The sequence below is a fragment of the Thermobia domestica genome, chromosome 5, assembly GCF_964235325.1.
Source record: "Thermobia domestica chromosome 5, izTheDome1.hap1.1, whole genome shotgun sequence".
Classification (NCBI taxonomy): Eukaryota; Metazoa; Arthropoda; class Insecta; order Zygentoma; family Lepismatidae; genus Thermobia; species Thermobia domestica.
In genome coordinates, this window is record NC_137458.1 from 26,204,084 (window position 1) to 26,219,803 (window position 15,720).

The 15,720-nt window shown below is 35.8% G+C and overlaps 1 protein-coding gene across 1 annotated transcript in view; it reads left to right on the top strand.

Moving 5' to 3' along the window:
- Positions 1-15,430, top strand: part of LOC145685797 (armadillo repeat-containing protein 3-like) — a 96,220-nt gene extending 80,790 nt beyond the window's left edge. The window contains exon 2 of the mRNA XM_081758341.1: positions 12,578-15,430. Within this exon, the coding sequence (XP_081614467.1) occupies positions 12,593-15,082 (2,490 nt within the window). The 5' untranslated portion in view covers positions 12,578-12,592 and the 3' untranslated portion in view covers positions 15,083-15,430. The remainder of the gene's footprint in view (positions 1-12,577) is intronic.
- Positions 15,431-15,720: the final 290 nt, after the last annotated feature.

The following is a 15,720-nucleotide window of genomic DNA, read 5'->3' on the forward strand; positions in this document are numbered from 1 at the left end:
ACATTATTTTGCATTGAAATTATTTTCGGATGTGCTGAAGTCCGGTCAGAGAGAAACTGATAATCTTTGACCGCCACATTCCTAGCCACCTCCGAAGGAGACTTGGATCCGCCCCTGATTGAAATTGTACAAAAAGATAACTCTCTGATGTCTAACCTGTCATTTAGCATGGTTTGGTAATTTAAAAATCCAGTATTTCTGCCACATTTTGAAAACTTAAAAAAAAAAAAAAAAAAAACAATGTTACATTGCGGGCGGTAGGGGAGCGATTAAAGTTTAAGTGGGGTACCTGACAATTGAAAGTTCCTTATAGCTCCAGTGAAATTCAGAAAAAAAATACGTATTAAAAAAGAAAACATACAAAACACATTTCCGGGGTACCTCCCCCAAGTTTTAAAATTATTTTGTGTGTGAAAACAGTTAGTAGAGTTAATCCTTTGTCACCTGAAACCTAGAGTCTGAAAGAAATTCAGAGGGAATTCAAGGGGAATTTATGTTTTCAAAAATAAAGGCTGTGAATTTATTATGTGTTGAAGCAATGATACTTACGTCAGGGCTGTGCTGGGATACTAATGAGGGCGGTGGACAAGTCTACTAAAAGGGCGCCCATACAAACAGGAATATATATATATATATATACGAGGATCATTCAATAAGTAAAGAGACAAAGTCTATATTTTTAACACTAATCATTTTTTTTTTGTTTCAGGGGTGTTAGCTGGCAACCTTGGGATATGCTCTGATCTGCTGTTTCGTAATTTTATGTCAACATAACTTCAAAAATATCAATTCATCATGGCAAGTCCTCTACAAGATTGCACCTTAGAAGAACAGCGCTCAGTCATGAGGTTTTTAGTCGCAGAAGGTGTAGGCCTAAAACCAAGAATTTTTTTCTCGAATGTTGAGACAGTACGGTAACAGTTGTATGAACCGTGCGAATGTGTACAAGTGGGTTGATCGGTTTCAAAGTGGCCGAACAAGTGTAGGTGATGAACCCCGATGTGGACGTCCAGTGGAAGTTTCTGGTTCTTCGTTGGAATCGAGGATTGACGGACTTATTCGTGATAACAGAAGAATTGCTGTTGAAATGATAGCTGAGGAAGTTCAAGTAAGTGTTGGAACTGTTCACAATGTCATTAGGAACATTTTAAAGTACAGAAAAACGTGTGCCAGATGGGTTCCCAGACAGCTTACTGACGCTCATAAAGAATCAAAGCTTTCCATTTGTCAAGCCTTAACGCAACGAAGTTTGATTGAAAGAGACGCTTTTTTTGAAAGAATAGTGACTTGCGATGAGGCCTGGATCCATCACTACGACCCTGAGACCAAAAGGCAGAGTACGGAGTGGAAACACACTAGCTCTCCAGTTCGCAAAAAATTCAAGGTTCAACCTTCCGCTGGTAAAGTGCTGCTGACCATCTTTTGGGACTCACAGGGTCCAATCTATTGCGATTTCCTTGAAGATCAGCGAACTATCAATAGCCTATACTATTCTGAGATGCTAGAACACAAAGTTAAACCAGCTATCAGGAGCAAACGCTGTTGACTCTTGTCAAAAGGAGTCATTCTTCAGCACGATAACGCCCGCCCTCATACAGCCCAGCTGACCCGAGATAAGCTTCGAGAATTGGGTTGGGAGGTCTTACCTCATCCTGCCTACAGCCCAGACCTCGCCCCATCTGATTTTTACCTGTTTGGACCACTCAAAGACCCCCTACGTGGAAAAAGATTTGCTAACAATGAGGAAGTTAAGGCAGCGGTGCAAAGGTGGCTTCGGGGTAAATCGAAAGATTTCTTCGCCAAGGGAATTAGGAAGCTGCAAGAAAGATGGGACAAATGCATAACTGTAAAGGGTGATTATATTGAAAAATAGCCTTAGTTTTGAAAGATTGAAATAAATCTTTATTGAGCTATAGCAATTTGTCTCTTTACTTATTGAATTCTCCACGTATATATATATATATATATATATATATATATATATATATATATATATATATATATATATATATATATATATATATATATATATATATATATATATATATATATATATATATATAGAGAGAGAGAGAGAGAGACTTTGAAAGAAAGTATGGGTGCCATTTAATATCAAAATCACCACGAAATTTGTTTTAGTATTAACGTAAATAGCTAACCTCGAATCGAAATCCTCTTTACTACAGAAAAACTTTTTAGTTCCTGCAATAATATTTCTGTCAAATAAAAAGAAGTTAAATGTATCAACAACTTAATATAGTTCTATGGCTTACGGACGCAGGAGGTTCAGTGCCGCGTTTACAAAAGCTCTCCATTGAGTTCTGTCCTTAGCCAACTGAACCCAGTTTCTACTTTATACATATTTCAATCTCGGCGAGAACCATTTTAATATTGTTCTCCCATTTGCGCCTCGGTCTTCCTAACGGTCATTTTCCTATTTAGATTTCCAGTTACAACTTCGAAAGCGTTTCTAATTTCTTCCATTCTGGCTAAATAACCTGACCATTTGAGCCTCCTAAACTTGATGACCCTAACAATGTTTGGTAAACGGTATAAAATTAGGCTATGCAGCTCCTCCTTATGAAGTTTCCGCCTTTCCCCATTCCCGTTCCTTTTGGAGTTCGAATATTGGTTTAAGAATCTTGTTTTCAAATACTTTCAGTCTGCGATTTTCCCTCAGAGACAGTGACCATGTTTCGCAACCATACAGAACAACAAACATGATTATCGTTTTATATTTTGAGCTACAAACTCCTCAACAGAATTAGCGACAACAAAAGATTTTTAACTGAATAATAGCACGAAATCCCCGCTTTCAGTTGACATCAAATTTTTTAGTGATTATGGTTTTGGTCTGTTAATAATGATCCTAGATATATGAAAGTATCCACTTTGTCGCAAGAAAATATAATTTGGTATTTTAACGCATCCATAAAATGAAGAATTACGATCCCGCCAAACTTCCGTTAATTTAGTTTTCTCTGCATTAACTTTTAAGCCTATATCCTAAGCGTTAATTAAGATTTCTGCATTCCTTTCTATTATTCTATCATTCCCTATTAAATTTACATCATCAGCATACGCCATAACCTGGCAAATACAATTCAGCTCTAGAACTTGATTGGTATCTTTGATTGGTATTGGTATCCTTATAGTGTTCTCCAGAACAAAGTTAAATAATGACGACAACGCATCTCCTTGTTTCAGGTCATTCTCAACGTGAAAGCTCGTGAACAAGAATTTCCCTACTCGAATCTTACTTTGGGATTCATTTAAACATATCTTAATTAACCTACCTTTCTCGGTATTGCAAATTCTGTAAGCATGTTTTACAATGTTTCCCTTCTACCAGAGTCTAAAGTCAATAATTGATGTGTCAGGATGTTGTATTCTCTCATTTCTTTTCAAGTATTAGTCGAATGGTAAATATCTGTTCGATAATTGATCGATTTTACCTATATCCGGGCTGATAATCTCCAATAATTTCATCTGCGTATGGAGTCAATCTTGCTAATACAGTGTTTAAGAGGATTTATTGGATGTTGACAGAAATGCCTCGATAATTATTAAATCTGTTTTGCTGCTTTTCTTCTGAACTGGAACAATGATTGATTCTCTTCACTCTTGTGGTAATTCCTCATTGTTCCAGATAAGGAGAATTAGTTTGTGTATCTTGCTCTACAATTTTTCCCCTCCAGTTAAAATTAAGTCAACCAGAATTTCGTCTACTACCGGATATGTGTGTTTAATTTTTTTTAAATAGCGATTTCTATTTCTGTCTGGTTAGATTCTGGAATATACGGTTATACTGCATGCATTTCACTTTCTCCACGCCCATTAGTTTTTGACTATGTGTTAAGCAAATCGTCAAAGAAATCTGTCCATCTATTTAAGATGCTATCTGTATCAGTGCGAACTGCTCCTTTAGGTTTCTTTAATATATAGGCACGAAGTTGATAGCCTTTCTTAAGTTCGTTGATGCATTTATACATGTCCCGAATGTTTTTGTTTTCACTATTATCTTCAAGTTAATTAATTTTAACTTTCAAAAGCCGCGTTTCTTTGTTCTAAAAGTTTTAGAAGTTTTCTGCCAGATGACAATGAAATTTTATGTAGTTATTTCGCTCAGATTTTGTAGCCAACGCTGTTTCTTCTATTTTCTCTTCTCTGCTACTTTAGTACATTCCTGGTTGAACCATGGTTTGTTCCTACGTATTTCTGCGTGACTCAATATTTCTTTTGCTGAAATTTTAATGTTATCTCTCATTTCAACCAAGTATCTTGAACACTATTGCACTCCGAACCTTCTAAAACCGAGAATCTATTCGACACTTCAATCTGGCTCCCCTCTCACCTGACTCTCCTCTATTAAAAAAAAAAAATACCGCTCCGTTGTCAGATATTGAATATTTCCTTTATTCAACGATAGTCTCCCTCTTAGTATCACAATCAATTCCTCTGAACGACCGAACATCAGTTGTGCTAGACTGTTCTTTTCTGTCTACTAAAACATGATCAGTTTGAATATGTGTTTTTCCATCTAATGAAGTCCAAGTATATTTATGAATTTCGCGATGTTGGAATTTTGTAATCTTCACGATAAGGTTTCTGGATATTGCACAGTTCACGAGTCTAACGCCGTTGTCACAACCTTCCTTATAGAAACATTTATATCCTATAATCGGTTTGAAAATACCCTCTGGTCCTACCTTCGCATTGAAACCGCCTAACAGAATTTTCATATGATATTGCAGGAGATGATCAAAAACCCGTTCCACTTCTTCGTAAAAACTGCATTTTTTTTTTAAATCGCCATCCTTATTTTCTGTTGGGGCATGTGAAAATCTATCATTAACAACTTCAACCTATGTAATTGCCTATTGTGAACGGAAAGCTCTGTTTCTAGTTGGTAATTTTTAATTTGTTCCCCGTAAAAGCACGTAAAATTTCCCGACTTGACTCCTCCATTTCCTTCTCATCTAACTTCCTGATATCCCACTAGGTCCAACCTCTATTTCTAAACTCATTTTTTACAAATTTTAACGCGCCTGTCCTATAGGAACTTCTTATATTTCATGTTCCAGATCTCGTGTCGATTTTACTTTGCTGAGTTCGTGCCAAGTTATCAGTTCTGATCAGAGGATTCTGCGAACTTATCTGAACAATCCTTTTTTTACAGGGTGAGGTTGTTAGCCTCATACCAAATTCTCAAGCTGGATTATCACCCCTTGTCTGTCCGCGACTGTTTACTTAGTATATTCGCAGCTAACCTCTATATCCCAGAGACCTTCTCCACCTTCACCTGAGGACGCGCCGTGCCGTGGTGACAGGAAGACCACATTTTGTGGAAATTAATACAGCTATATTTCCGAAATACAAAAGGTACTGATTATCCGAACACTTTAAAACACACAGGAACAATCAATATGCTCGGATATATGGATGCATATTAAGACTGTGAAAGCTTCGATGCCGTAAAAATCGTAAATTAGAGACTAGTGTCAGTGTAGTATTACATAAATGCATCGTACGTTTGACTATCCGAACTATTCTTGATGTATCACATTGTTTCGTTTCATAGATATATAACTTTATAATATTTTTGTAAGTGATTATACTCTTTACCTGTTCTCTACCAATAGCAACTGTATGAATTCATAATACAAAACTGAAATACAGAAGAATAAAATAAAATTAAAAAAACAATAGTGTGATATTTCGCAGGGTATCTTATGTAAAGGGCGCTTGTATTCTTCACAGGTTCTGTACTACCAGTCAGTATTTGAATTTATTACAAAGCTCGTATACAGGATAACTAAAACCACTTATCTATAATGTGATGTTTCGTAGGGCGCCTTATGTAAAGGGCGCACTGTACCTTTCACGGGTTCTTCGCAAACAGTAACTGTGTATATTTATTGTACAGAACTGTGCTATACAGAAGAGTAAATAAAATCGTTCGTCTTTGATGTGGTCTCGGAAGGGCGCCTAATGTAAAGGGCGCACAGCACCTTTCACGGGTCCTTTACCAATAAAACTGTAAGAATTTATTTCTAAAAACTTGTATCTTTATTTATACTGTGATATTTCGGAGGGCGCACCCCGGTGTCCCGGTGGGCCAGCACGGGCCTGACTTACGTTTACATTACTCATACGCTGATGTTTTATCAATACTTTTATTCCACATTTACCAAAAGGCTGCATTTCGATAATAATCCTAAAAGAAAGATGCATTATAATCAGATTTTACAAGCCAATCTCGAAAGGCAAGCTATCCAATAGCCCTTTAAAGAAAATGAAGGAAAAATTCTTCTTCACCTCATTTTTCCCCAAAGGCTTTATGGTCATAAAAAAGAAAGAATGAAAGAAATGAAATTTCTTTAGTTTAACGTCCCATAATTATGCTCTTTATGGTAAAGGAGACAGATGACTAATGAAAGTGAAGGATTATAAAATTAATTTTTGGGCTCATTGGGATTTCAACCCAGAACAACATACAGCACAGGCACACACATGCGCTAGCCAATAGACCAACGAGGAGGACTTCTACAGTTCTCGAGTGGAAACGTATCGGAATTCTTCCTTGGTTAAAACTCGAGAAAATAATTTATTTGTCAACCGACAAATGTACACTTAAAACAAATACAAGAATCGCGAACCTTAACTTGTTTTAAACTTACAGTTACAAAGTATTGCGCAAATCTCTAAGCTATGAATCATACATTAACCTTTTAGTCATTGGCATCGTCATTCCTGCGTTTTGCAGGTTGCACCTGTTTTATAATGAAATCGAATAAAACGTAATCAATTTTTATACATATTTACGTGCTATGTTGTTTTTAAATTGTTAATTTCCGTGGATATGTCATTATTCACAATACATCTGCATTATTGCAGGAATGATGAACCATTCTTGCATTCAATAACTACTATATACTCGTAGTTTATGGCGTTCTTTATTAAGCGCAAAGAAATAGGCTACTTAATAACATGTAAACTGCAACTTTAAAAAATCATTGGATACACTGCAGAGTGACGCTCTCCGCTCCCCTGTCCCACCGCGCTTACCAGAAACTGATGTAAACACAACAGCAGCGCCATCCTCCAAAAACCGCACTAATATCCTGGTGGGGTTCTACAAGTGTTCAATGTGAGATTCATTCGTCACACGGCACACATGTAGTCGATAGGCGAGAAAGGCCCATAAACTTTCCGCCATATGGCACAAAACATTCAATTTAGGAGAGTCTCGTTTCAAGTGTACCATCTCCTGAGGATTTGCTGACGGCCAGATACAAACATTATGAGTGTTCACATTAGCTCTTAGGTGAAATGTCGATTTACCACTGAAGACGACACGATCCAGAAAATCTTCATTGTTATGCAGCAATATTTCACTTGCGAAATTGGCATGTAAACCGTAGTCTGTAGACTTTAGACCTGTAGCAACTGCAAACGATAAGGATGTAGTTGCAAGCGTCTCCTTAATATTCTTCACACAGACCGTTGCACTGTACAGATTCAGTCTTTATTAAAACACAAAAAACTTTCTGCACTCCAGTTTACATCTTTGCTGCTTGCTGTTTCTAACGGCAGACAGAAGAAACAATGCATGTACATGCGTGCGTACAAAACTGTTTGAGTTGCTCTTTCATTTTATATAATATTTATAATATTATATAATATTTTATATAATATTTTATAAAATATTATATAATATTTTATATAATATTTATAATTGTAAGTTAATTGTAATAGATACTACAAAGTTTCAAAACCCTAATATTAATTTTGAAACATCCTGCATTGCTTCAATTTGAGTCATCCTATATTCGTGTCTTTTATATACATATCATCAGGGCCGGTCCTAGTCAATTTGTCGCCCCATGCAATGGCATAATTTGCCGCCTCCCCCTTTCTCCAGAAAGAACAAATCTTAAAAGCCATGATTTTAAGTATGCTACTCCAGCATGAACAACAAAGGTGAGGGTAAGTGCAGTTGCACTCAGAAAGGCTTAACCCTTATCCGGGCAAGACGTTTTTGTAACGTAAACGGGCAACCGGGGCCTGTGAGGCCCAGTATATATTTTAAGTGCAGAATACACAAAATCAATGCCTATTGTCACTTACTGTTCAGACTAGTCTAGAATGTACCGGTATATATTTTTGTCAAGTAGCGAAACTTCGTGTCACGCTTTTGTAAGCCGACCAAGCAGAATAGCAAATCCGGTCCAGACATTTTTGTAACGTAAACGGGCAACCGGGGCCTGTCAGGCCCAGTATATATTTTAAGTGCAGAACACTCAAAATTCAATGTCTGTTGCCGCATACTGTTCCGACTAAAGGTTACAATAGTCACGTGTTCAATATATAATTATGTGACAATTTGATCTAATATTTGACAGGAATTTCACTAAACTTATACGGGGCCTCCTAGGCGCCGGTTGCCCGGTTACGTCAGGAAAAGATTTTCAAATTAAAAAAAAAATAAAGCTTTACCAACTCGATATGTTCATGATTTTAACTTCGACGAAAGATAGAAGAATTCAGTATTTTATGTCTTCTAAATATGTATGGTTATTGAGAAATTTTAGAAAAATGAAGCTACTGGGCCTGGGAGGCCCCGGTTGCCCGGATAAGGGTTAAATACTCACTAAAAATGCAATCCCGTTGTGTGTGTGTGTTTTTTAAATATTAATCTATTATGTTAGTGAAACATAAAGCAAACACACCTGCAGAGGATAGATGGTAATCCTTTTTATAGAATTCACTAGCGAGCTTCAATGTCAATGTATCAGTTTGCAATTCCAGTGCAACTAGTTCTTTTATCTTTATTTCTTTATTTCTCTTCTATATCTGTTAACATTTTCTAAAAAACATGTTTCTATCTTCAATGATAAGGAACTTGTTTCTGACAAAAACAAGACTAGTTGTCATATCAAAACTGTGATAACTTACTAAATGGAACAGATATTCACTACTATTCGAGAATTGAATTCTTGCATTTGGCAACAATCAAGCAATTTGTGCTCGGATTTATTCGACTATTTGCTTTAGCATTGTCCATGTGGCCTTAAACTAATGCATCCTAAACATAATTTATGAATGTAGTATTCAAATAGAAGGTCAGCTTAGTAAATGTAACTACCATCATCATATAGTCTGTTTCCAACAACAAATATTTAATTTAAATAATATACTTATGACAGATTTTGCCGGACCATCCAAACTTGCCACTCCATGCAAATGCACGTGTTGCATATATGGTAGAGCCGGCTCTGCATATCATATGTATCTAGTCGACAAATTATTTATATATGACATTTAGAAAAATACTATTAGGCAAATTAGTATTAGTTTTTATCTTTAGACAAGTTATATGAATTTTATACTGTTCGTGACATTATTTTCGTACTTATTAAAGACCTGCTTTCACGAAAAAACAAAATTTCATTTCTACTTTTATTTCTTAGTTGATATTGATGAAAACTGCTGAAACCCGAATTGTTAATAGGTATGGTATTCATGTAAATTGTAAAATATTTGTAGCGTATCAGTATCTAGCGTTTAATTTATGTTGCATTTTACGCTGATTATACCTACATAAAAATATTTAATATTTAAATAGACGTAAGATGCATTAGAAATGACTTTTTGAAAAAAAAACGAAATTTAGAAAAAAAACGAGAGGCAATGTTTTTTTCTAAAAAAAAACGTACATTTCTGAAAAAAAAAACGAACGGTTTTTTTTTCTATTTACAACACTAGCTGGGTTCCTCTAGTAGCAGTTTCAATCGGTACCAGGGTTGAATTCAGGGGGTAGCCAGGGGGGGAATCTCCCCCCCGAAGAAAATTCATTCCCCCCCGGAGAAACTCCCAAAATTTCAGTCACAAAATGTAGAAATTACTTCACCCAATTATTTGCTTTTCTTTCCGTGTACGTGCAGACGAAATCCGATCTCTCAATATACATATAAATGACGCAGACCCATTCTATATAAATGTTAACATGTAACATCTAAGATAGAATACCAAATAGTCAATAAAACTTGTATTTCTTAACGCTATGACTGAGTTTGGCAGAACATGAAATTGTTAACTGTTGAAGAAAGGTTTGCATTTTAGTAGGTACTATACTCTCGCCCTATATTATATATTAGTAGGTAGCACTAGCACAGGTTGAGATAAGGAAGGAAAGATAGGGAAGATCTTTCGATCATTCCATATAATCTCTCATGTCAGCAGACTTCAGTTCTTGAAAATATACAGTTCCTACATTATTTGAAATAGGGCGCCTAAATCCCATTTCTCGCATCGGAAGTAACAGACGTAAATGTGTTTTACGATTGTTAAAGTAAACACATCTTTCTTTAATTAAAAATAATTCAGTTAAAGGGTGAGATTCAGTGGGCGTCATTTAGAGGGATCAGGGAGGAACAGTTATCCCTCCTTGATTAGAGACTTATATAGAATTTATCAATATAATAATAGTATATAAGTGAAAGATTGCTATTGAAGGTGGCCAAGATCCTGCTCAGTGCCGTTCCATGGGGGAGGGGCAAGCGGGGCGACGGCCCCGGGCGCCGAAGTAAGGGGTGAAAAATTCGGGAGGGAAAAAGAAAAGAAAAGAAGGAAAGAAAAACAGAGGAATGAAATACATGTGGACATATATAAAATGAAAGGAAAAAAGTAATGAAAAGTGCTCAAAATCAAGGAAAAGCAGGGTTTACTTTTTAAAATTTTCCCACCTTTGGCGGCTGGTCTGTCGACCTCACTCATATATACGGGGATGCCGTCGTATACTCTCGCGCCAAGCGCTGATTTTCCACGACACGGCACTAATCCTACTGAAGATTTCGTCAACTAAACTATTGATGTATATGCAGTGAAGAAACCAAGGCTAATATGTTTGATTTAGAATCAGAAGTGTGAGAAAGAATGATAACTTTTTATTAAGATATTCCTAAGTATGTTTGTTTTAGGAGAAAAAATATTTCAGTTAATTTAAATCTTTTTAAAAATTTTTACATTAGTAACAAACAGTAATTACTGAATATAGGAAATAATAAAAATAGTTACTGTAAATAGCAGTTAAAGTTTAGTGTAAACTATTTTTGCCAGTCTTTATTTAATGTTTTAGATGAAATCAAACGATTGTTTTCTTAAAATTATAATCTCATTGAATATTTATCAGCAATTAGTCTCAATATTAGGTAAGATGTGTATGTGAATGGAATTGTTAAATATGCTGCTTTCTTGAAAAAAATACAGAAAAATAACCCTCCCCCGAGCAGTTGACATTCCCCCCCGGGTGTAAATGTCTGAATTCAACACTGATCGGTACAGTCGCGTCACAATAAATTCACTGACATTTCCTTCAGGACAGACCTTGCAAAAGGAACATCCAGTTTTCCTTTTGAATGTAACTTTGCATTATGATACATTTAACGTACATTCTGAATTGCACATATTCCTATCGAGAGTCGAACTCTGGTATTTCATGCCGAAGACGCATTTAGAAACCATATATGCACGAGGAAGCTTGTAAATATTCATGAAATTCAGCAAATATAGCAGGGACCAAATTTACCGACTCCCCGTGAGTTTTGTACGCCTTATCCTACCGTACAAGACATGACAATTGACTATTCAGTACTTATTACTACTTTCTAATTTTGAATTACAAGCGTAGTACTTATATATATTTGAACGGTGACCTGTTAGCCGACTCACGGAAGCAAAATTGATAAGAATTGAGCCAGATCGTTTTGTCGTCGTTTGATCACCAACAATCAGCGTTTGGTCGCCAAGCATATTGACGTAATATGAATAATTTGTGGAAAGATAACGAGTTCGCCTGTTCGGCCCAATGGAAGCAAAATCGATAGAAATTTACCCAGATCATTTGATCGACGCTTGATCACGACAAATCACCAACAACCATTTGTTTGATCGGCACGCTTAGTGACGCCATATGCATGATTTTTGAAATGTAACATGTTAACATCTTAGCCCTTCATGTAAGCATAATTCATAAAAATTGTAGCAGATCCCTTTTTATCGTTATTTACAACGTTAGTTTTCTTTCTGAAACCAACTTACTGTTTTTATAGTCTTTAAGGTACTTCAGCATACAATAAACTTTAAAAAGCAGTTGACTATTACATTATTTGATAAATTGGAGTACGAATGTATTTTTTTTCGGGCACTTCAGGTCTCTGTTAAAGGAGTAACAAAATTTCTATGAAGTATAACTCTGCTCACATTACGCTATCAAAGTGGAAAAAAGATATTGGAGAAGTATTTCTCTCTTATTTTTATGTTCGCACATTCACATGCGGGTGATAGTTTTCTAGCTGGGAGCGCTATTATTTTGAACACGAAATCTTTGTTCCCTTCCTCTATGCGCTATACGATCTGTCTTCAACGCAGTGATCATTTCCAGAAATCAGGCATAGTACGACGTTATACTGATTTCATTACATTTATTAATATTTTTTTCAGATTATCTTGAGATTTTCGCAATCTCAATACTAATTAGTAAAATCCATAAACCAATCGTTTAATTTCTTTCCAGATTGATTGATTAATAATGGTTACCAGACAGAAGCCCTGGATCACAAAAGTCCTTGATCCTGAAGAACGCGAAGACAGAACCATTGTTTACAAAAATTTGTTCGCATCTCTAAAATTAATGATAGAGAAAGTCCATACCTTTATTTTATGTCTCGAGAGTATTGAGGACCAAGTGATTCTCTCAGCAGTTTGTTCATTGGTAAAGTTTGCTCAAGCTGACCCAACAGGAAACCATCCAGAGTTCGTAGAGATGATACCACCGCTCATGCCTCTACTTTTTTCCGAAGACTTGTATATTCGACGATTTTCTGGGAAAATATTAGCGATATTGAGCCAACATCCTGATGTTAGAACTATACTAATTGATGAACCAGATAGAGTAACAAAATTAGTAGATTATTTGGGAGACGAGAGTGACGTTTTGATGCAGGAATATATCTCTTTTGCTATATCATGGTTAGCTACTGGACCGTTAGGAAGAAATAAAATATTAAATACGAATTTTCTTAGTGTAAGTATGCACTTACTTAAAGACACTGAAGATCCAGATGTGCAACTAAATAATATTCAATCCCTATGTAACTTATTAGGTGATCCTCATTGTATAGAATCTTTACGAGGAAACAAAGATTTCAATTTTAAAATATTGTTAGATCTTACGGGAAGCAGTTTTGTTGAAATTCAAAAAGCTGTTTGGACTCTAATTGAATTACTAACGTGCCATGAAGATATGCGAACACAATTTCGAGGTATTGGAGGATTACACGATTTGATGGTTTTGTTGGAATCCGAGAAAATAGAAGAGGTGCATCTTCCGATGCTGAAAGTTCTGCGAGCATTTGTGAACAACCTTGAGCACACAGAATACATTTTTCGCTCTGGTGGGTATTCGAAGTTGGTGTGTTATATCAATTCATGTGAGAGTCAAATTTTGAAAGATCAAGCGACTGATGTGATAATCTGCATGGCGCAAGTGGAAGCTTTACTTGAGTCATTATATATCCAGAAATTTGATCAAAGTATTGTTTCACTTCTTAAAACTAAGAAAGGTTCACTTGAAGTGGCATGCAAAGGAGTAACTGCTATGTCGAGGCATCCTCAAGCTTTATCTCATATGCTTAACATGGGAGTAATTGGTGAACTCGTTTCTATTATCAAGGATACTAACCAAACAGAAAACACACGAGAAGCCGCAGCTGTGGCTTTATTAGTTTTGTCCAAAAGTAGACATAAATCTCTGGTTTCTGCTTTGGAAGATAAATTTATTGATGATGTTTTGCGCATTTTATCAACTTCTCTTACTGAGGAAATGACAGTAACGTTACTTTCTTGCTTACGGGTGTGGACAGCGGACAATGAACTTCGTGCCCGAGCAATAAACATGTCATTGTTACATATACTAATTTCGTATAGTCAATTAGGAAGTACTGAAATTAAAACACAAGCATGTTTAACCTTGTGTGGTTATCTTTGCGAATCTTCTTTCCGGGATTTATTTCTACAAAGTCCATCATCAATTAAAATTACAAATTGTTTGAAAGATGAAAATATTCTTTTGAAAACCGCTGCATTAATGGTTGTTCAGGTTGCTGGAATAGACAAAGAAATAGGATCAGCTCTAGCAGGAAGTTCAGCTCTAACTACAATGTTAAACCAACAAATGCAGGGTAAAGTTTCTTCTGCATGGGAGACTGTTATTAACACATTACTTAATTCCAATCCTTCAGTTAAGTTTTCTTTCTGTGGCCGTATCGATTCGACTGACAAAACCAATACTGGATTTTATGTTGCTCCATTTCTTACAGGCAAAATAGATGTCCATTTGTTGGAAACTATTTTAAAAGCTCAAGTCAACCCTATTCATCACATATATACTGTTAATTTCTTACCTCCACCTGTTGAAGTGGAAGCACCTGTAGAGGTAGAAACCCCTCGCAAAAGTAGAAAAACAGAAGCTCAAAGTAAATCTCTATCAAAAACAAAGAAAAGCAAGATGAAAATTGAAGCAGATATTCCGCCATTAGAAGATTTGGAAAATTATGGAAAATTACCTTACGACAAGTACCTAGTTGAATATGTGGAAGAACTAAGAAGAAGAATGGAAAACGTTTCTGGTATAAAGGAGCAAGCAAAACGAATTGCCAAGTTTGTTGACTCAAAAATGTGTGGTCAAGTTCCTGGAGCTGATTATAATGAAACTAGTGTGGTGTCATGTCATCTTCGTGATATCAAAGTTGATTTGGGAAGAAATTTGATTCCTATTGGGTATATTAAGATCGGTGGTCGGCAAGAAAGAGCTATACTTTATAAAGTTCTTGCAGATAAGATAGGTTTCCCATGTTCTCTCGTTCGAAGAAAGAAAAACACATGGATTGAAGTTGTTGGAGTATCCAGAGATGGAAATAAAGAAATACCAGAGGATGAAACCTCTTCTTATATCGTTGATCTAACAAGTAATATTGGAAAGCTTATCCCATTGCTTGCGTCGGATGATGACTTGGACTGACTTTTCTGTACGTTTAAAAAAATCTTTTAGATGTGTGAATGTGTCAATACATTTTATACAGTTTTCGTGCTTATTAGAAGGTCAAAATTTTAGGAAATATTTCGATCAAGAAGTTCAATGTTCTTCGCTGATTTCTGAAAACATAATACTGCAGATAGTTCAAGAACATTCCGTTTCAAATCCTCAAGTAAAAATTTGATTGATAATGCCTGTTTTGAAGGATATATATATGATGGTAAAATGGAGTATGGTAAAATGGAGTCTACTCTTATTTTCGTGTGGTATATGTAACATATGTACTAAACACAAGAATTTTAATAATAATATCTTGCAGTATTGAAGATGATAGTCACTTGTTTTCATTTTATTTGAGAAAGTCTCATTGTGAACCTTGGTGCAACAGTGGTCTAACCTACACTAATTTAAAAACGAGAAACACAGGCTTAAAGTTTCCATTCTCTTCTGAAAATTACGAGGTGCACACCAAAAGTACGTACCGTTTTATTCTAAAGTCCACATTTTTTGTAATTTGAGGAAAGTAACTGCATCGCCAGAGAATTCCATCCTTCGTCTCTAAGTAGTGCAGATTCAGTGAATAAAGGAGTAAGACATTTCTGATATTGCCTGGGAACATCGGT